The sequence below is a fragment of the Athene noctua genome, chromosome 6 (genome assembly GCF_965140245.1).
Source record: "Athene noctua chromosome 6, bAthNoc1.hap1.1, whole genome shotgun sequence".
NCBI lineage: Eukaryota > Metazoa > Chordata > Aves > Strigiformes > Strigidae > Athene > Athene noctua.
Genome location: NC_134042.1, coordinates 29,004,078 through 29,026,473, shown reverse-complemented (window position 1 = coordinate 29,026,473; position 22,396 = coordinate 29,004,078). Strand labels below are relative to the sequence as shown.

Below are 22,396 nucleotides of genomic sequence, written 5' to 3'. Positions count from 1 at the left end.
AAGCTGCTGATAGACCTTTTACCTGAAATTCTTTTAGCTTTGGATCATATTTCTTGGAATTTCTAAATGTTTTTAAGTTGTTTTTAAAGAGAAAAATATTTATCTCCAGTGCAATATTTTCAACCAACCACAAAGAGGCAACTGATTTCCTTATAAACTTTCAATATTCAGGGGCAATGGTTTTTGTTGGGGCTTTTTGTTTGGTTTTGGGGTGGGTTTTTGAGGAAACATGAGCACAGCTAGAAAAAAAGACTTCCAAATGACCTATACTATTCTGCAACTTTACAGGTGAATTTATGTCAGGAAAGATGCAGAGGAGATAATTTCTTACATACAAAATTACTCAGGATATACAAAATTATATTGGATGCAATTAAGGATGAAATGTGTAATTTTATAAATGATAAATAATATTTGTCCTTCATTACATCTCCTATATGAAGATATCAAAGGACTTCACAAGTTCATAGTCTGTCTGAAAAACAGTTAAGTATTTTACAGATAGAGAAACTCTTTCTCATGTACACACAGACAAAACTAGGAGACATAAGCTGCTGGAAGCTGCTGTCAGAACAGAGAAGAAAACTCCTTCATCCTGTGCTTTATTTAGAACGGTGTCTTTATCTTTTGTGGTTGTTAAATGAAGCATTTATAAGGTCAAGATATAGAGTGACCATTCTTAGTTTTTTGTCCTGAAAATGTCCATAGCAGGTATTAATGAGCTATCAGTCATTCAAGTTTTCAATCTTTTCCAAACTCTCTATCCTGAAGATTGAAGCGTATTAAAATTTTTTCATATCTAGTAATATCAATTAAAAGTAAGAATGCACAGGACCTGACAGGAAGGCTGCAGCATTCAAGGTTTCTCCTTATTGAAAACTGTGGTTAAACTTACCAATAATTTTTGGATAACAACTTTCAGGACCAGCAGGATTGCTTCTCCTCAAGGTCTCATCAGTTACAATTTCTGAGGACTTTTAGGTCCTGAGTCAATGTCTTAATTTTGAGACTGAAGTTGATCAGAAGTTACAACAGAAGTATACAGGGAAAAGATGACTCAAAAATATTCCAGAGTTAATATTTACTGGGTGAACTGTATCTATAGAATTATTAGCCTTTCTATAGAATTGGACCCCAAATCACCTCTGCTACTTATTTTTAATTTCATCTTAAGATTGGCCTTTCTTTGAAACATCTTATTAAAACATCCTCTCTCTTGCCCAGACAAGTTGGAATTCAGGATCACATAAAAACATCCATAGTGAGTAGATCAGGAGGATTTAAAATTTGTGGTGCTGCTTAACTGGCAAGAGACTCACCTGCTTTCTAATGATTGTCAAAGCACTGTTCTGGTCTAATCAAAGATGAAAAGGCATAGACATATTTCCATTTAACCATGAAACAAGAAAAAAAACACTGACTGAAAGATTAGGAAAAGAACGCGAAAGCTTCCCATCCATAGTTTTGCCTACAACCCTTCCTCACTTTCTGCTTCTTCAAGACCCAAACCAATCCTGGCAGGAAGCAAGCATTCATTTTGCTTCAGGCATGTTTGCCCGTTGAAAACTGATTTCCAACAGAAATAAAAGGTATGATTAACTAAAATGACCAGCAAGCTCTACTGAGATATTCAGCGACCAGCCATTCTGAAACCATCTAAAAATAAAAAAAAAAAAAAAAAAGCATCAAAGCCATTTATTCCTACTCTTCCAGACTGACAAATCTCAACCAGTTGGTGCATCTCCCTTTACTGGACTGATGGGAACGTTTGAATGAAATAGGATCATTAAGACCCATCCACTGCATAAGAAATTATATTTGCATCTGCATATAAACTGCTGAAAACAGACTCATGTTGCCATAAGTAAGAACCCTGCAGTCTCATGAAAGTTTGATGACAGATTTTTCATTGAAGACCCAGAAATCCTGAGCACTTAGAAATACAGGGATTCACATGGGAAAGACAAATAAGTATCTTCAGCCCCAAATCCAAATATTTAGAAGAAATATATGAATCCCCATAACAGATAAATTATCCACTGACTTCTACTAGTAGAGGCTGTTTCTGATCTCTGGCACTGATTATTCTATACTCACAGATACATCTTATCTTAGCTACTGTAAAATGTTACCACAAAAGCTGTTTTCTCAGCAAACAGCACTGTGTAAACTTAAATGAAACTAATAAGGGTTGTGATAATATTCACTTTAATGAGCAAATAAACAGATCATACAGTTTTCACAAACAGATTTTAATATCTTAGTTTACAAGCTATTTCTGCTGCCTCTACCAATCAGCAAGACACCAAATACCTCCTATTCACAGAGTAAACCTCATTTATCATGCAGTGGATGGGCCTTAGTGACTTGATATATACACCAGCTTTCAGAGCAAGGTTATTTAATTTTATCTTATCTATTTATGTCTGAATCTATATTTCATGAGGAAGGCTTCAGGATTTTAAGGCTAGCCTACTACCAAATACGTCACCTGATAGAGTTGTCTGCTTAGAAAAGCAGCAGGCAGATGCACAAAATGACAGTGGTAAAATCAGAAAAAAATTTCCAAAGTGGAATTGTAGCATGCTGGATTGATCTGGGTTTGCTTGGCTTTTTTTGTTCCTTCCACTTTTCCAGTCCTCACAGCCAACAGAAGAGTCTCATAAGCAGAGACACAAGAAATAAAGTAGAATCTCATTATAGAAAGAAGGGGGGAAAATCAAAAAGAAGGAAAGAAGAACAGAGAATCAAGAAGACTCAGAAAGACTCCAGCCAATTAATTCCAAAGCTATAAAGTTAAAATAATTACACACATACCCACCAGCCTGCATACCTGCACACTCACATGCACACACAAAAGGAAAGAATAAGTAAAAGAAAACCAAAAGACTTCCCAGATTAGAATTATGACATCATGGCAATGGTTAAACCAATTAACGAAACTGAAAGAAAAAGAAGTGTAGAGCACTGGCTGTTGGAAAAAGACTGTTCCCACAGTAATTAAATGCAACAAGAATATTACTGATAAGATTGAATCATAATTAAGGAAATAATAAAATTTAAAAAAAGAAAGAACAGAAAAAGAGAAAAGGAAAAGGGAGATGAAAGTAAAGTTCTGTTACAAGGTTTTATTATTAAATCAAACTGGAAAAAAACAGAAGATTAATAAAGTGGAAATGAAGATATTGCAACAGGGATAAATTCCCATCAACTAAAGTTTTTTCACTGTCCTTTAGATACCAAGATCCAGAAAAGGTGAAGAAACTAGCGATTCCACTGAGCATCCCTATTTCTCCGTTACTCTCTCCCATCTGCCCATCCCAATAAAACAGAATGAAATTTTCCCCAGCATTTTCTCCCCTTCACCATTACCTGCCGCAGGTTGCGTGTCACCTTAACGTCGTGCCACGCGTTGTCATTGAACTTGCCATTGACTGGCTCCACAATGGCCTCGAAGGCCCCAGACCCCAGGTTAATGACCAATGAGACCGCACCATCTTTCAGGGCCAGGTTGACATAATCAGCTGACTTGCCAGTGTGCAGAATGAGCCCGTTGCGTTGCCACGTCTTGAAGGAGAGAGTGATCTCATCGCTGCTGCTCTGGATGGGGTTTTGCGACAGGTCATAGCAAAGGTATTCAGAACCACGGAAAGTGGCCGTGTTCTCATCTCGCGCTGGGAAAAAAAAGGGAAACAAAAGAACTATTCAGCAGTCAGCCAAGAAGAGATTTAAGGTTGTCATGAAATTTCTAAGCAATCCCACAGCACTGTTAATGAAACTATATATCATGGCATGCTAATGACTGTACAGCTCCTCTTGTAAATATGGCTATCAAGAGAATTAACGGCAGGGTCCTCGATGCTGAAAAAATTTCAGCGCTGTGTTTTCAGTTTCACTGCAGCACTGTCACCATAGGGACCGTTCAAAAGTATGCAACAGTGTCTAGGAAAAGTACATTTAAAGACACTGCTATAAGACACCTCATATTCTTTTTGGGAGAGTGATGGAAAACTACTATTCACAAGATGACCACCACGTATGCGTTGTTCCAAAAGAAACCAACATTTCCCAAAGACTAGTATTTAGATTCTAACTTCTCTTAACCCCTCTGTCAGGAAATTTAAGACAAGCATCAGAATACCATCCTGACAGAGCTGCCCCTTTATTTCAACAGAATGAGAGATCAAGCAGACAAGAGAGCCACCTGAAGTGTCCTATAGTTTCCTGCTCTGAGAGCATGAGGAAAGTCCACATGAAACATTTTGTCCACAGGTATAACTAATATTGTTGCTGGTAACCACATCTCAGAACTTTGCCTGTTTGATCACCTTATCCAGAAAATCTGTACTAGACAAGCATTTTTTCATACAGCAAAAATAAACATGGGGAATTTATTCACAGCATGACATGAACTATTTCCTCATTAAGAAAAAAAATCTCTTAGGTACAGTAAGCAAAGCCACTGAACTAATTTCTTATCAATTGGAGGCAGTATTTGAATACCCTAAAAACCCTTCGTGTGAGCTGGAACTCTGCTTTACTGTACCTGGGCTTCCACAGTCACTCAGAGCCAGCACTGCTGCTATATTGGGCTCACATCACTTGAGCCAGCTGTGTACCCCAGTTTTCCCCAGTGGAAGAAATACTGTACAGTGATGGCAAAGCTTGCAGGAGGGCTGTGTGTAGCCCCTCCCTACCAGTGCCATCTGGGGGAAAATGGTACTTACAATGGAGTTTATACAGATCCCCCCCACTACATATTGCAGCACCTTTCTCACTCCCAGCTGTGAAAGCAAGTCTGAGCATGAATAACTGGATCGTACAAGCAGTCAAGCTATAATTGCTTACAATCCACTGCATAAGGCAAGTGCTGGTGCTATTGCCATTGACATTAAGAGCATTTTTCTGCTTCATTTTGTATCATTTAGTAATCCTAATACAGATTAGCCAGAATTTATTAGTACAAGACTGAAGGGAGAATACTCATCATAACCATTCTTGAAAAATAACTACATGGTAAAATCTGTGCCCTCAGAGCATGAAACAGTGGTGACAAAACAGCACAGTGTTGCAACATGAACATATATCGTCCTCAAGAGATAGGTCTGCTTTAAACAGAGACTTTTGTAGTCTTGATTGAGGGTACCACAGAATTAACTCATTAAAAAATCTGGGCACTTTGAAGGCAGCAGTGATGTATGTTTGTACTTAAGTGAGCAAACCATGTGTCTGTATACCCCTACAAGCAAACAGTAAGACAAATTTCTCCATGCAACAGTACAGGTTGGGAGCCAACTGGCTCAAAAACATCTTTACGGAAGAATACCTGAGAACTCCGGTGGACAAGCTGAGCACAAGCCAGCAGTGCTTGCCCTTCCAGCAAAAGTCAGCCACATCCTGGGCTGTATTAGCAAGCATGCAGCCAGCAGGCCAAGGGAAGCAATTCTTCACCTGATGGGCACTTGTGAGATCACAACAGGAATAGTCTGTCCAGTATTGAGCTCCCCTGTATAAAAATGGCTTCAACATACTGGAGTGAGTCCAGCAAAGAACTACCATAACACTCATGGGGCTGGAGTAGGTGATGTGTATGAAGAGGCTAAGAGATTTGGGTTTGTCCTGCCTCAAGGAGAGACAGCTCAAGGGAAATCTTACTGCTCTCTGCAATGACTTAATGGGAGAGCATAGATTGAAGCCAAATTCTTCTCGGAGGTCTGCAGAAGGAGGAGAAGAGACAACAGACATAGCTGGAATACAAGAATTTCTCATTCTAGATAAAAAAACGTTTCATCTTGATGATGGTCAAACACTAGGAAGAGACTAGGGAGACTCTCAAATCTTCATCCTTAGAAACACTAGAAACCTGATTATGCACAATCCCGAGCTGTCCGCTCTAACTGGGCCTTCTCTGAGCTAGTGGCTGGACTACACAGCCTTTGGAGGTCCCTTCAAAAATGGTTCCGTGATTCTATTCTGAATACATTTAACTACCACCAAGGAGTTCATATGCTTGTATCAGTGTTCAACCAGCCTAAGCACAGAGGGCTGATTGATTGCAGTTCTGGAAGTCAGAGCTGAGCACTTAACAACCCTCTCCATGATGATAATTCCACTGCCTAGTCACTCCTGATCCATCGGAAGGGAATGCGTTACAATCAAGTCAGACACATGCTCTATGTACCTGCAGGTAATTCCCATCAAATAGCCAGTATTTAAGGGCAGAAGTCAAACACGATCATTATGACTGAGTCTTTTTCCCGCAGACATAGATGTGTAAAGCACCGAATACATATTTGACGTCTTTGAGAAGGGGGGCGTGGGGGCTGGATTGTTCACTTGGTACAAGACATATTAACAGGGCTCATTTTCACTTTCTCAACCACTTAGACAAAATCTGACTGATCTATCCAGTCCAAAGGAGAAGCCAAAGAGTAGATAAGAAATCTAAACAGTAATTTAAGGCAACCACCACAGACTCATCAGAACAGAGCAGAGCAAATTTAGAAGATTACTCTTACTTTACCACTGTTTTTAAAATAAGGTGCTGTCAACACACCTCTGTATACAGCTATATCATCTGCCTGTTTCTTTCAGTCACCTACTGCTGACCCTTGCCACAGATGGGATTCTGGACCTGATCCATCCTCGTGTCTTTCCTGTTCTTGGGAGAATGTCACCTATTTATCACAAAATCACAGAATGGGTTGGGTTGGAAGGTACCTTAAATATCATTCCAAACCCCCTGCCATGGGCAGGACACCTTCCACTAGACCAGGTTGCTCAAAGCCCCAACCTGGCCTTTGAAAACCTCCAGGGAGGGGGCATCCTCAGCTTCTCTGGGCAACCTGTTCCAGTGCCTCACCACCTTCACAGTAAATATTTTCTTCCTTATATCTAATCTAAATCTACCTTCTTTCAGTTTAAAGCCATCACCCCTTGTCCTATCACTACAAGCCCCTGTAAAAAGGTCCCTCCCCTTCTTTCCTGTAGGCGCCCTGTAAGTACTGGCAGGCCGCTATAAGGTCTCACCAGAGCCTTCTTTTCTCCAGGCTGAACAACCCCATCTCTCTCAGCTCATGAGGGAGGTGCCCCAGCCCCCTGATCATCTTTGTGGCCTCCTCTGGACCCACTCGAGCAGGTCCATGTCCTTCTTATGCTGAGGGCCCCAGAGCTGAACACAGCACTCCAGGTGGGGTCTCACAAGAGCAGAGTAGAGGGGAGAATCGCCTTGACCTGCTGGTAACACTCTTTTGATGCAGCCCAGGACATGGTTGGCTTTCTGGGCTGTGAGCACATGCTGCTGGCTCATATTCATTTGTGGAGGTTTGAACTCAGGCGGCAGCCAGATGCCACATGGCCAGCTGTTCACCTCCCCCTCCCCCCTCTGGTAAGATAGGGGAGGGACAAAAAGAAGATAATTCATAGGTTGAATAAAAAGAAAGAATTTACTAAATGTAACAAGAGAACAACAGTAACAATAGTGAGACCAAAAAGAAAACGGGTAAAATGTAGCAGTGGCTTACCGAGCACGGCAAGTGAGGCCCAAAGAACAACACAGCAGGACCAGCAGACTCCCTAAATCCCTGGGCCTGACATCACATGGTATGAAATACTCCAATGCAAGTTAACTCCATCCCGGTCAAAACCTGGACACCTATCCACTACTAATCCCAAGTCCTTCTCCACAGTTTGCTCCCACTCAATCCCCTTATTGCCCAGCCTGTATTTGTGCATGGGATTGCCTGACCCACGTGCAGGACCTTGCACTTGGGGTTTGCACAGGCCCACCTCTCCAGCTTGTCAAGATCCCTCTGGATGGCACATCCCTTCCCTCCAGCATGTCAACCACACCACACAGCTCGGTGTCATCGGTGAACTTGCTAGGGTACACTCAATCCCACTGCCATGTTACCAATGAATACGTTAAACAGCACCGGTCCCAACACTGACCCCTGAGGAACGCCACTCGTCATTGCTCTCCACTTGGACATTGAGCTTTTGACCACAACTCTTTAAGTGCAACCATCCAGCCAACTCCTTATCCACAGAGTGGCCCATCTGTCAAATCCATGTCTCTCCAATTTAGAGACAGGGATGTTGTGCGGGAGAATGTCAAATGCTTTGCACAAGTCCGGGTAAATGATGTCAGTTGCTTTTCCCTTACCCACCATCTCCGTTTTATATATTGTTATGGGGTTTTTTTTCCCTTCCTCCTATGGCTGCTCTGGATAGACATTCATATTTGCAGATCACTACACACTAAAATCTCTCTGGGGTTCACTGGAGAATCCAAATTCACACCTGTCCACCCCATGTTTCATAAGCACAACTCTCAAGGTCAACATTGTCTCTAAAACTGTATTCTTCAAACCACTAATTCCTAAACATGGCTGGCCATGTATGATGAAAATCACAGTCTTTCCATGTTGTCCTGCCTGTTAGGATGCTCTGACATATGTGATGGCTATGACCATAAAGTACATGAGAATTACCAGACAGGGGAAAAAAGAATACGGGTTGTTTCCACAGCATATGAAGAAAAAATGCCCCAAGTAGGCTGCAGGTCTCAGTATTTCACTATGCTTTCAGGCATTGTCTGGTGACATCTGGAAGACCACAGAGTGGTAAACTGCTCGTTTTTTGTTAGCTCATGACCCTTGTGCTGTACATTTCTGAAGACTCAACAAATTGCACTGTGATATTTATGGCTTCTATATTCTTTAAACAGTGGTAGTGTACCAAGGACCTTCTGCATAGCAACACAGCTAACGTAGAACAGCTAAACTTAAGGCCCAAATCAAAGTCAACAGGAATCCTTTGTTCATGTTACATGAAGCAACAGATCAAACCCTGGTTTTGCTGGGATGTGAAACCCTGTATATAGTAAGTGATATTAACTTGAATTGATGATCTAGCTGTTCAAATGTAATGATGTAACTGTATAAAATAACATCTCCTTTAAAAAGCATTTAAAATATGTATGTAAACTCTTGATTTAGACATGATTTGCAAGACTGAATTTTTAACTCAGTTAATACGAGACAGATTTACGAAAATCAGAATCTGAAAGCAGGTTAGCATATGTAAGCAATTAAATCTTCCATTTTGCTTGTTAATAGTAATCTAAACCCATTATTTATTTTCTAAGATGTTCACATAACTAAATTCTCTGCAATGGGATTGCTGTGATTTGCAGAGATCCAAGACCTGTACAAAACTCCACATTCAGACTTAAACCGTTGACATAATCAAAGATTCACAGAAATCAGCAGAGCAGAAACAAAACCCAGGATCTTCAAACTGACCAACACAGACCTTTACCATGAATGAACGGAGTCACACATCACTTCAAAAAGGGGGAAAATGCTACCACCACCACCACCCCACTGCAAAGCCAGTTTTGCAAGTCTCCAATCTATACGGAGATGTGTTTAAATATGTTCAGATCCCCAAATCAGCTATGAGTACATACAGCAGGCTGATAGCAAGAACAGAAACAGAGCATGGCCAACAACTACTTAAGGCAAGCTCCTGGCTCTTCTCATCCCTGCAGAAACCAAAGAGCTTGCTGAGTCTCAGGTTCCCAGAAGTAAAGACTGGGGATCTCTCCATATTGTGTATGGCTATAGTGCCTGTTCAGAAGAGACAGATGGTAATTTTAACTTCTGTTTTTATGTGCAAGGCTGTTGCTATGTGTTCCTGTCAGAGCTATCTCTACAAAGGAGGACTCAAATATTCAGAATTCTTAGAGAAACCTTGGCATTTTGATTTATGTATGAGGAAACCAATACACAGATATCTTAATCAATTTATTCATGGCCACCAAGAAAATCAATCGTAGAGGAAGCATTTGAGTTGAGGAGCACCTAGTTTCCCATTCTGGGCTCTTCCCACAGGTTCTTACACATTTGTGGAGGGAAACCAACCTCCTATTTTTCTCCAGTCCTGTCAGGAGGTCACCCCAGCAAAGAATGTGGAGCAGAGGAGTCTCCAAAGATTTAAATGACACCTAGAAATAAATACTTCATGAATGTGAAGCTGAAAACAGCAAATCCTAGAAGCACTGATTCTGCCCAAGGGCAGGAAGTTTAATACTCAACAAAAGCAGAATCTCACGTAACAGGATTTCTGGCCTCAGACACAATTAGGAAATGTTTAGAAAAATATGAAATGGACAGTGACTTTCCTGAAGTCTGCTGAGGAAAACTTCAAATAGCTCTCTTAAAAACAAAAGTTGGCTGCTCACCCTCTCACCTTCTGTCAAAACCCACTGCATCACAAGTGTACTTTGAGGCAGTCCCTATCTCACTGGGGTTTTGTTTACAGTCAACATTGGAGCATGTCTTCTGTCAGTGAGAAAAGCAAACTCTCTACACTGTTTCAGAATTAATCACTGTTCAGTGTGATTTACATTATCTAAGTGGTTTGCTGTGCTTTGCACAGAAGAGCTGGTGCTGTGTGATAATCTAGGAATGATATAACACTGTCAAGCATCAGGCTTCTCTGCCAAAGCAGAGTACATTAACGATGGAGGCAGCAGAACATACAGGTACCTCTGATCTTCTGTCAAACAGAGATCAACAAGGAAAATAGTATTTACAGGAACCTTTTCTCCCTAGCATTTAGTAGTTCTCTATAACTTAAAAAAATCCTGCAGATATTCAACTTGTCTTAAAAAATCTGCTTCTAAAGTTGGCCACTGACTACAGAACTGTTATTAAAATAGAGGACTACCATCTACCAGGTCAGGATAAAAAAAAAACAAAAAAAAAACAACCACACCGCAAATCCAGAACACAGAAGGAAAAATAACAATGTATTCAAAAGGTATTATGGGAGTTAATGCAATAAGGATATATGTCATGGTTTAACTCCAGCTGGTAACTAAACACCAAACAGCCAGTCACTCACTCCTCCCCCAGCAGGATTGAGGGGAAGAGAATTAGAAGTGAAAGTGAGAAAACTCATGGGTTGAGATAAGAACAGTTCAATAACTGAAATAAAATTATAATAATAATTACAATAATTTTTAAAGTTGTAATTAAAAGGATATCGCAGAAAAAAAAAAAAAAAAGAGAAAAGAAAAGAAAAGAAAGAAAACCTAAGAAAGACAAAATTAAAGCAATTGCTCACCACCAACCAACCAATGTCCAGCCAGTCCCCAGGCAGCTGCCCCCCAACAACTTCCCCCCTAGTTTACATGCTGAGCATGATGTCATATGGAATATCTCTTTGGGCAGTTGGGGTCAGCTGTCTCAGCTGTGTCCCCTCCCAACTTCTTGTGCACCTCCAGTCTCCTCGCTGGTGGGGTGGTGGGAGAAGCAGAAAAAGCCTTGGCTCTGTGCAAGCACTGCTGAGCAACAGCTAAAACACCCCTAAATTATCAACACCGTTTCCAGCACAAATACAAAATGTAGTCCCATAGCAGCTACTATGAAGAAAATTAATTCTACCACAACAAAAACCAGCACAATATGGCACAGTGTTATAAAATACAGCTATGCTGAAGGCCTAAGTGCAAGGAGGTTAAAAAAGGCAGAAGTTCTCGCTCTTGGCATTAGTCCTGTTGCTTGAATGATGGGCCCTCCTCACCTGAGGACATGCTAGTGGAAGCAGAGCCATGGTACACAGTGGCTATGAACTTACTGCACTTGGGCATCGGCTATGCTTTCAGCAGCATAACATTTAACACAAGGAAACTGTCTCGTTTATTTCTGATGGGATGACCGGCTAACATCATGATCCTACCAAGTACAATTGGACTTGGTGTTTCTGGTAACAAATTTTGTGGCAGTCTTCCTGTACTGCCAAAATTAACAGGTATTCCAGCTTTGTTACTGTATAGCTGGGTATGGACATAACTAAATGTCTTCATGCCAGTGTGTTTATCTTTGCCTCCTTTCTATACCAGTTGTTACACCATAAAAAACTCCCTGTGAGGGGGAAGTGGAGCAAGCTCTGTGGAGATGGGGCAGTTTCTTTCCCCCTCCCTCCTGGTCTTGCCCAGAGACAGAACTTGCCAAACTGTGCAGGTACAAGTCAAAAAAAATGAGAACCTTCTGGAACAACCTATTGTGCATGCACAAGAAAGACTGTATAAAGGCAGCACCCCACATATGTCTTTGTTGAGCTACCACCTAAAGACCAAGCTCGCTTCTCTATGACAACATGGGATTCAAGGGTAGTGATTCCCCTTTTCCTATCCCCTCCTCTTCTCTTCTTTCTTTCCTCTTTTTGCTCGCTCGCTCTCTTTCTTATATATATTCATGTATATAAGTTTTGTACAAATTGCAATCAGTTGATCAATGACGGGTTATTAGGAAAATAGTCTTATCACCAAAGTGTCTTTATTCATTTCCCAGATGGTTATCAATTGATTGTTGCCAAATTATCTCCATTCACTCACTAAAGTGGTCAGTTAATAAAGTTACCAACTAAATTGTTCCTCTGAGTCATTGTCATGATTCGGCCTGCCCTGCGGCTCTGCCAAGCAGAGACTGGCTCTTCCACTGGCACGCAGGCTCTCAGGGAATTCATAAGATTCATCCCCCTCATAACCCACCACATGGGATGAGACAGTATGAAATCTTTTGACCCGAGTCATAACAAAGTCTGGAAAGAATAAATTCTACAATAAACCACATGAACTAAGAGGGAAATAGACTTTGAAGCTGTTCTACATTATGAGCTGTGAGAGATCAAGGCATCAACTCCCAAAGGATGGGACAGAACCCCAGTCTGGGAAAACCCCTGTGAACTCTACTAGGAGGTAATTCTGTTCTGGGTAGAAGGGTTGTCCTGGGAGTCACCTATAATATCTATGATCCTCAACATCGTTACAGAACAACAAGTGATTTACTTTCCAAGTCACTTTCACATATATCTGGTGTTCCCTCAGAGGCTAGGAGAGGAGAAACTGGACATCAAATATCACAGAAAATAAGTCAGCTAACACCTCTGAAGGACAAAAAAGGTGAACTATTTCTATCACGCTCCAAAAGGGTTGTCCAGTGACTGAATGCTGAAACTCTAATGAAAGCCCTCAGAAGCAGTCAAAGCAGCTCACTCACATTTATGTTATTAAAACAAAGCTGGATAGTTTAGTAACAATCAGGTGTTACTCTAAAGCGATGGTGACAGACTTCAGTAATAGCTAAACAGCAGATTACTGCATCCTCCATTAAGTTGTCCAAACCCTTTTGTTATATTCCTCCTTTCATGCCTTTGGGCAGAAAAATTAATACATCCAAACAGTTGTTTTTTCTAGTCTGGACATTCTTCACACCAACTGATTGAGTTAGTGACACCACTAATCAAACCCTCTCAAGAGGTCCCATGCTCTTTCTCTCACATACACACTTTTGTGTTCTCCATAATCAAAAGCAAGTATTGGTTTGAAAAGTCTTACAGAGCTTATTTAAGTGTTTAGATACATAAGAAACAGTGTGAAAAACATTATTCTATTCAGGAAGCATCTTCCAAGCATCACCAACAGTGATACTGATACATGGAAGCTTTGAGAGTCATGTCATATATTGCATTTATACTCCACAAACTGTAAAGTAAGAACTTTTAAGGCATCTTAATGTCATAACGAAATGACTGAACTGATTGAATTGATAAAACTTTATAAAAATAATATTACTTCTAACTTCAAGGAAATTATAGGAACAAATTTTCGGAAGAAAAAGAACTTTTGCTATTGGAAAAAAAAAATTGTCTGTAAAATCATAGAAAGAAGTTATAATGGAGAAGACTAAGCGCTAAGCTGGTCTCCCACAGTAAAAAGTTGTTTCCCAAATGCTTACTAGCTTTAAAACATTCTGGGTGAGGTGATGTGAGATTTTTCAGGAATAGTGTCATTTATTGTTTCCTTAGGCCACTCATTCCCACTTATTGTATCTACGTAATTTGTAACTTAGAAGCAGAGAGGAATCAGAGTAACAACATCAGAAGCTGTGCAGGTAAGAATCTATGGAGGACAACATCTCTCCTTATGTTTAAGAGATGTAAAGGGCAGTGTTAGCCTAGGAGCCCAAAGCAAAGGTGAGATGCAGTCAACAGTCAGTATTCTTTCAGTGCCGCACTCAAATTTTGCACAGTGTAGCAGCTCTGATCTGACACAAAAATCTCTTTCATCTCACCAGTAAGAGCAAAGGAAGCATTTAGTTACACAAGAGAATGTAAAGTGCCTGGCATGAATCATGCTCTCTCCTCCATTATCTGCTGCTTTACACATTACCCTTCAAGTCTAAAGGAAAATGCTTGTTTAAACGTTCTCAAATTTAAGCCTAGAAGAGATCAAGGAGACCTGGCAATACAATGACTGTTCATCTTTTGGTCAAACTTGACTAATCTATTCTTTCCCTGAGCTCTAAAGCTCTTAATGAAAACTGGGGAAATAATTGCTTTCTCTAAAGACACTGCATGCGAGCTCTAGAGCCACACGTTCTACCTCCGCTTGCTGCTGCCTGCGTCCTTGGACAATGCTCTTTGAGCTGGCTGCAATACAGAGTACGCTTTGACCCCCTGGACTGCAAACCATGACTAAGAGGTCCAGATCCGGCCCTGCAAAGTGACTTAGCTCTCCTGATGAATTTGGACCACTGCACAGCGAAGACTGAGACCAAAGAGTGGGAACAGGCATGACAGTGCCTGAATCTTTAACCCAAAGAAAGAAGAAATTTCCCCTACACTCTGATTCTGAAACAGTTGACATGTACTATCTAATGGGAAAATGTATAAAGCAGTTTCCATGGATCATTTTCACCTATCAGTGATAGAGCTAGTAGTCTGGTAGAAGCATGACTGCTTTAAATTTCTGGAGTATGCACCTATTAAAGATACAGTTGAAGTTCAGACCATCTAAACAAATGAAAATTCACACAAATGAAAAGCTGTTTTGCTTCTCAACCCTGGAACACTCTTCTTCACTCAACAGGTTATTGCTGTCCTTTCAACAACACCTCTTCTGAGAGGAAAAAAACAGATGTTTTACAGAAAATGTCCTAGTTAGGCCACATATTCAGCATAGACGGAGATTATTTAAACCTAAATTCATCAATAATATGAGTCACAGATTCCCTACTGATTCTCTAAACCACCTTTTCTGTCTTTTTCTGAAGGTAAGCAGAAAACAGAAGGGTCTGAAGACGATTCTGAACCTGTGTGAATGAACCATTTACTACAGAAATCACACACCAGCACAATTTGCTCCCATACCATGCAAAATAGCTGAAAAATGCATTCATACAATCTTTTAGCTAAAATGCTTTGATGACAAAAGTATTAGCACTACAATAATGAAAATTAATAAGATGACATATGTCTACAAAAGATTATAGCATATGGTTGATAACATCATTTTTTAAATTGCTCACCAGAATTGATCTAAATGACAAACTACAGGTGTAGAAGTCAAACTGAGTATTTTATTCTTGACTTTACCACTGATTTACTGTGCAACCTGAGGCACTTAATTAACCTCAGCTGTCTCCATCTGTACTACAAAGATAACAAAAATATAGGTTAAGTCCTTGAGACCTATGGGAAAAGAATGCTCTACAAGTTTAATAAAACTTCTCTGCAAAACAAGAAATGCTCCACATCTGTGAATAGAAGCCACACGCCAATCCAGTGTATATGCAGTGTACAGCGTGTCCTGGGCATCCTTCTCTCTGCCTATTTTCCATTGCTTGCTAAGTACAAACAACTGTACCGGTATCGGTGTGTGATGTTACGTTCTCTGCCATTTGCAAAGAAAGAATAAACTCCAAATATCAGTCTGACTGTGGCCCTATGTACTTGGATCTGTGCTCATTATTTATGTTCTGATCACCTGGTCAAAGAGAGAAAAAAACAATCCTGTGACAATGCCTTGCTAAACCCAAACCGAAATCCAACAATTTTGGTTTATGATTCCTTAAAAATACATTTCTTAAGAAAATAGAGCTTCATTTTTTTTAAAAAAAAAAAAAAAATGAAACGTTTATTTTTAAATGAATAATGCTGAATAAACCAATTTAAAAATATAATTTGCCTGAAAAAATTTGATATATTCATATAAATTCACAATTTGTTTTGGTTGAACAAAGTATACTTTTTTCTTTTTGTTTCTCTGAATGATTTTGCTACTCTCGTTCCCAGCTCCAGAAAGTGCAGGAAAGGCAAGTTGTTGCTACTACTTTTGTCAAGAGCTAAGATACCATGATGATGTGCTGGGTGTAAGAACTCCTCACTGCTGACCACGGGCAAGGACAGCTCCCACTGCTGTTGTATTTACTTTTTCTTATGTCTTTATTTTGCTCTGCATTTCTTCTAGATTACTTATTTTCCTGGTGCATCATTCTAAAACATAAGGATGCCAGTCTCTGAACATACCACCCAGCAGAAGTGTTTTTCTTACAGACTGAACATTCAGCAGAGTGCAAACTGACCAGAGAGAGAAAACATCATAGCACCACAGATGTAAAACTCAAGATTTAATGTATTCACCAGCCCTACTATCATAGAGGTATCTCTACTGCTGGGTTGTTACCCAGCCCCTCTGCCCTTCTGTGGAGAACACGCCGGGTGGTACAGCAGTGTAAGAGCATGCAAGTGTACAGCTATGCTCTTAATGCACCAGCTTTTCATCTTGCATACTCTCTTGAACAAAAGTGATGTTGTTTTATACAGACCATGCTTTTTTAAAAAATGGAAACAACTTGCATGTCAACAAGTAACATTATATTCACCTCCTAAGAGAGATTTATTATTCTTCAGTAGCAATCGGTATCCCAGTTGCAACTCCCAGTTTCACGTTACCCTTACTCTTCTTGTCTATTAAAAAACAGAAGTCAAACATCAAATACTAATCCTGATGCTAAGTATTTAAACCTGTTTATTATTGGGTGTAGGCTCAAGAGCACTAATATTCAGCTGATAAAACAGGATGCACTTGTGGCATTTTGGTTCCTTGCCATACTGCAGACAAGGTCTTCCCCAAACTTTCTGACCTTAACAAAAAGCCATAGCATTAGGGAGAAGAACGTATTGGTGGCAATTACAGTCTTCCCTACATGTGTGGTAGGATTGGTCCTGTTTGGGAAAAAACATGGAGACTGTTGGTGGGAGTCTTCCAGGACGGACTGCAGGAATGAACAAAAATTATTTATGCCAACATTGAGAGAAAGTTGAAAATTGCTTTCAGACAAAAGCACATCTAAGGAGCTCAGCAGGAGGAAAAATTCCTGCTTCCATTGAAGAGCACTGTTTTAGAAAACTGCTGGAAGGCTTCAAAGGAAGGGGCTGGAAGGACAGGCACTGAGAGACAGCACTGTAAGAGGTGTGAGTGTGCACTTGTGCATGCACACGTGCTTGTGTTAGCAGCAGCCTTCCAGCAGGCATCACGCTTGCTGTCGAGCAGGGAGCCCTTTGGGCACCCTTCCAGCCTGAAGCATGAGTAGAAAAGTAGTTAACACTAATCACTGTAATAACACAATAATGATCCACAAAATTATCCTTTTCAATACCCAGTGAGTTGTATTGAAAGCCATGTCCATGGGAAAGGGGAGATGCGAAGGAAGGTGAAAAGCAGAAGTGAGGTGGAAGAGAGGTGCAGAGCAGGGCAGAGCAGCGCATGAGACTGGTATCACAGAGACTGTGGCAAAGTCAGGTCCTCACAGCTTCAATATTATTGGAGAGCATGTACGTGTGGAACCCAGTACTGCCACAGTATCACAATACACTGCCAAGCACTACTGCTGCCCTTCATTTATGCTCGTTGTGAGACATCATTAAGACCATTTATGGAAGCAGCAGTATCCAAACCAAATTTGAGGCACGATTCTTCTCAAAACAAAGCCACAAGCAAGGGACTGTTACAGGCTGGCAGAGCAGCTTTGGCCAGTAATTATTTAGGGGTAAAAATGTGTGCATTTGTATGCAGTGAGAAACAGGCTAGACTTCTGATGTCATGTGTGTTTACCAGCATAGTGGATGCGTATATGCAGGTATAGGCAGTACATTTTCACAGCATATTTCTGTGAAAAGGCAGATAAAGTGCATCTGGACAAACACGAGATACACATAAAGAGAAGATGTGCCCTTTGTTACAGCATGAAAGAAAGCAGGCATTAGTGTGAAAGGATTTACAACAGAGCAAAAAACGCAGAAAAACAGCTTGAAGTAGCTATGCATGCATACATGTAAAATGTGGGAGAATTAACATCCTTTTACACCTTACAGTGTATATATTAGGGCAGGAATTAAATCCATCTCCCTCATGTAACTTCAGGGCACCCACACGTGAGGACTTACACTCACATGTATGCACACAGAGAAAATGAATATGTGTCTTGAACAGGTTTAAATACGGGAGTGAATGCATACAGTCTCAGGGTGTAAGCACAGACTCACTCTGTGTGAGGATGCAAGTGTGGAGGAAGTGCACCAAGCTCCAGCATTGTGCACGGGGGCGAGAGGGAGGGTGCGCCAGTGTTTCTGGCGCATGCTCCAACTTCATCCTGGGCTTTTTCCTTTCCCACTTTATTTTTTTTTCTGCGGCAGAGCAGACTCCATGTCTACAGGGAAGATGCTTAATGAGTCAAATCCAATCTCTTGAATGCCTTATCAGTTGTGGACAGGCCTGTTTCTGACAGCTGACCTTTCCCACTGCATGCCACTAAAAAACCCATACACCACAAACAATTAACACAATGCCGAAAACATAAAGCTGAAGGAAGGGAAGACTAGACCGTTACAGACAGCACTACAGACAGAAGAGAGAGAGTGATGCACATAAAAATGACAGAGAGCAGCTATACAAGGCTTCGGTTCCACCATAGTTTGTCACGCACACATTTTATTACCTTCTTTACAGCTTGGCTGTAGCAAAACTATGTGCAAAACCAAGGCCCATGTAAAACACGAAAGGAAAGCAGAGATGACAGGGAACACTTTTGTGAGGTATATCATGACGTTAAGCCCATGCCCAAATAAATACATGTCTGTATAAATATATGCAAAGCTAACAGAAGTAGCAAAGTTCCTCACTAGAAAACAAAAGCACAGGTAGAAGAAGTGAAGACAAGTATCACCCTGCCATCTATACCTCTGCTGTTGTGGACTCCTAACAGCACGTAGATAAATACATTCATTAAAAGAACTAAACTGAATACATCCAAGTTAGAAACCTCGAAAATACAAAACCTATCAAAAAGTCTATTCTAATAATGACACGGAGGCTCATCCCATGAAGACTGCAACTTGAATTCCAAGTAAGCAGGATACTGCTTCTTTTGGGAGGCACAAACACCTAAACATAAAGTGGATGTTCTAGTCAGTTGTCCAAAGGATTTGCTGTCCAGGAAATGTACAGAGAAAACGTGCACATTCTTAGCTCTGCTGCCAGCTCAGTGCGAGTCTTGGATGAACCATACACACTGAATTTTCTAAAGTCTCTCTTCATTAACATGGTTTTCTGTAATAGCTGCATGCCACCAACAAGCTTGAAGATTAAGACCAACATATCTCAAATTTCAGGAGGCACACAGAATTCACATGCTAAGTTGAAAAAAGTAGATGTCAGTCTTCAGCGCAGTGGCCTTCCTGTATGTGCAAAAGACAGCCCAGCCTACTCTTATCAAATGTTTTGGTTTTTTACTATTATTGCATTGCAATAACAGAGACTCTAACAGGGACATGCTCTTCCATTTTAGAAGCTCTTATATGTACAGAATGGGAGCTAGATGACACTGAGAAAAGTATGCATAACAGAAGTTTGCCAGAAGCACCACAAAAGTCATCTGGACACAGCATCTAATTCATCCAGGTGCTTGTGGAAAACTAAGCATGCTTTCAAAGACTTTGTGTGCAATCCAGAGAAGACTGAGTGGAATAAGAGGTATGAAATGTCATCTGAGGTCAGAGAATGGGGGAAGCTCAACAGCAGTGCAGTAAACGTTTCAGTTTAGCAAACTCTATCTGGGAAAGATGCCAATGAACAGAGAAAGTACTTAGGTAAAAGTATTCCAGTTTATCACTGGAAGTATACAGATTTCTTCAAACCCCACCAAACCAAAAAGATTTTGAAACTATTTCATTATGGTGGATGTTTTCTTTTCAACTGAGAAAGTTACAGCATGACTGTAATCATTTCTTGGCTATTTCCACATGGTCTTTTGATATATACATTTTATATGCATTTATTTCAATGCAATAAAAATTCATGCTTAGTATATACTCTAAATCTCTTAAAATAGTTATCAGTTCACCTGTTTTCAAAAATTTCTGAAATTATCTATGCTATTTGGAATAATAGATCACAGCTATTCTATCAGTTCATTCAAAATTAGTAACTTCATCTCATCAGTGAAATTACTTTAATATCTTGATGTGACAGCACCAAGAATGAGCCCAGCTGTTTTCATTGGTTCAAGATACTGGGCAGCACAATCTTACTAAAGCCTTGTACAAGTCATCAACATTGGATATCAGCTAAAACCAATAAAACACAGCAGCCAAACCAGTGCTTCTCTTCAGTCCTATAAGCCAAACTCTGAACCCACTGGCCCTGATAACAATTAGGAATAATTTTATGGTAATCGGTGAAAGCATACTGCTGGATGTAAGACAGCGATCATGCTGGTATCTGTGTTCATGTTATTTTTCCTAAGCCTGTTGCTAAAAGGTCAGAACTGATGTAATTCTTACTCTTACAAGCAAAGCTCAGCTGCTGAAAAAAATTACTTTTCAAATCTCCCTGCAGGAAAGGTGACACAGGCCTTGTGTTACAACTATTGTTGAAAAATGTGTTTCTCTTTCAGTTTGGAAAGGTGCTGCCATTATTTTCCTGGAGATGAGTTTGCCCTGGAGCATCTTGATTTCTGTAGTTTTGTGTTCTGGGGTTTGTTTTGGTTTGTTTAAATAGCAAAGACTCTTATTCTAATCTGAGCACCAGGGTCACTTGTATATTTTATAAATATTTTCCAACCCATTTTACCAAAATGTTGTCCCTCTTCAAGCTGTTCCCCACACTTTCACAATTTCATTAACCCACCCCCACTGGGGTCTTGCTGTTTTGGAACTGAAAGCAGGTCAGAGGTTTTGGGAAGAAGGAATGGCAGTTTTGGTCAAGACCCACAGGGCAAACCATTGTGTAACCTTGTGCATGGCCAGGGTGAGGAATCATTGAAGCCCCTGCTATGTGGAAAGGACCTCTATTTTTAAATTACAAGACAATTCTGAAAACAGGCTTTAACAAAGTAACCTTCAGAGCCTCCAGGTTAATTGTCTCTTGACAGCTATCTGGTCAAATGTGCTCAGTTCCCATAAAAATAAGCAGGTTATTTTCCCTGTAACTGCTAGGTCTGCCACTACTGTGTGGAGTCACAGACAAGCTGGAATCTTTTTTGCATGCTACCTCTAGCAAAAGAATGTAGGCAGACCAAGTTCTACTCATACCTTCATAATGCCATGAACTCTTATGGGGCTTCTGAACGAGGACTGTTGGAGAATTTGGCCCTGACATTCTAATTTTAAAACCTATCCTGTTAATGCATATGTCAGAACAATTTATTTTCTCAGAACTGTGTTGGTTCTGCAGATCTAAAAAAAATAAGAAGGGGAAAACTATATTAATTTATATAATTGGTCTATCTATATATACATATATGCAGTTTTATCCTTACATTTAGGCATTTGGTCTCAAGAAAAGAAAGAAGCTCCATTAAACATTTTTTCCCAATTTTACACACCTTTTCCTTGATTCTAACTATACTTCAGTCCCACAAACAAAAGGACTGTGTAACTTAACTACTCTGGGAGGACAAACGAGCAAAAGAACTCACTGCAAATAGTACATACCAGCATTGAAAGCTTTTGTAGTTACGTGATAACTTACAACATTAAGGTCCCCCATCTGCAGCCCACAGAGGATCACAGTTGTTCCTGCTGCTGTCTATATACATTTCTGGGCATCACTTTCCAGTGTCTTTGTCCTAGAGATAACTAGCTAGATTTCAAAATTCTGCAGTCTGCTTGGCTTGATCATACCATGATATCACAAGACAGAGCTGGTGCCCACTCACCAGCAACATCTCCTTGAATGGCCTCCCACAACAAATGCTAGTTTAAAAAAAAAAAATTCTCAAGTTACAGAGATATCAACAGACAAATGTTAGTGCTGACCTTAAGATTTCGTAACACCTGATAGAACAAACTTGTTGGCCCCTAAAATTCTGTTTCTTAATGGGGATTAATTAAGACCTTGTTTTCAAGCTCTTACAAGAATTATAGCAACTCCATAAAGTACCTTTCGTCCCAGGTGATTCTAGTGTGGTTTATATGTATGTGCTGAAATAGCTTAATTTGGCAGAAATGAGGCTGCCAAGCTCCAAAAGGTGAAAATGGCCCC

The 22,396-nt window shown here is 40.3% G+C and overlaps 1 protein-coding gene across 1 annotated transcript in view; it reads right to left on the bottom strand.

Annotated features, from left to right (window-relative positions):
* Positions 1–22,396, bottom strand: part of NRXN3 (neurexin 3) — a 1,027,951-nt gene that overhangs the window by 752,022 nt on the left and 253,533 nt on the right. Inside the window, exon 6 of the mRNA XM_074910039.1 lies at positions 3,373–3,674. Coding sequence (XP_074766140.1) covers positions 3,373–3,674 — 302 coding nt within the window. The remainder of the gene's footprint in view (positions 1–3,372; positions 3,675–22,396) is intronic.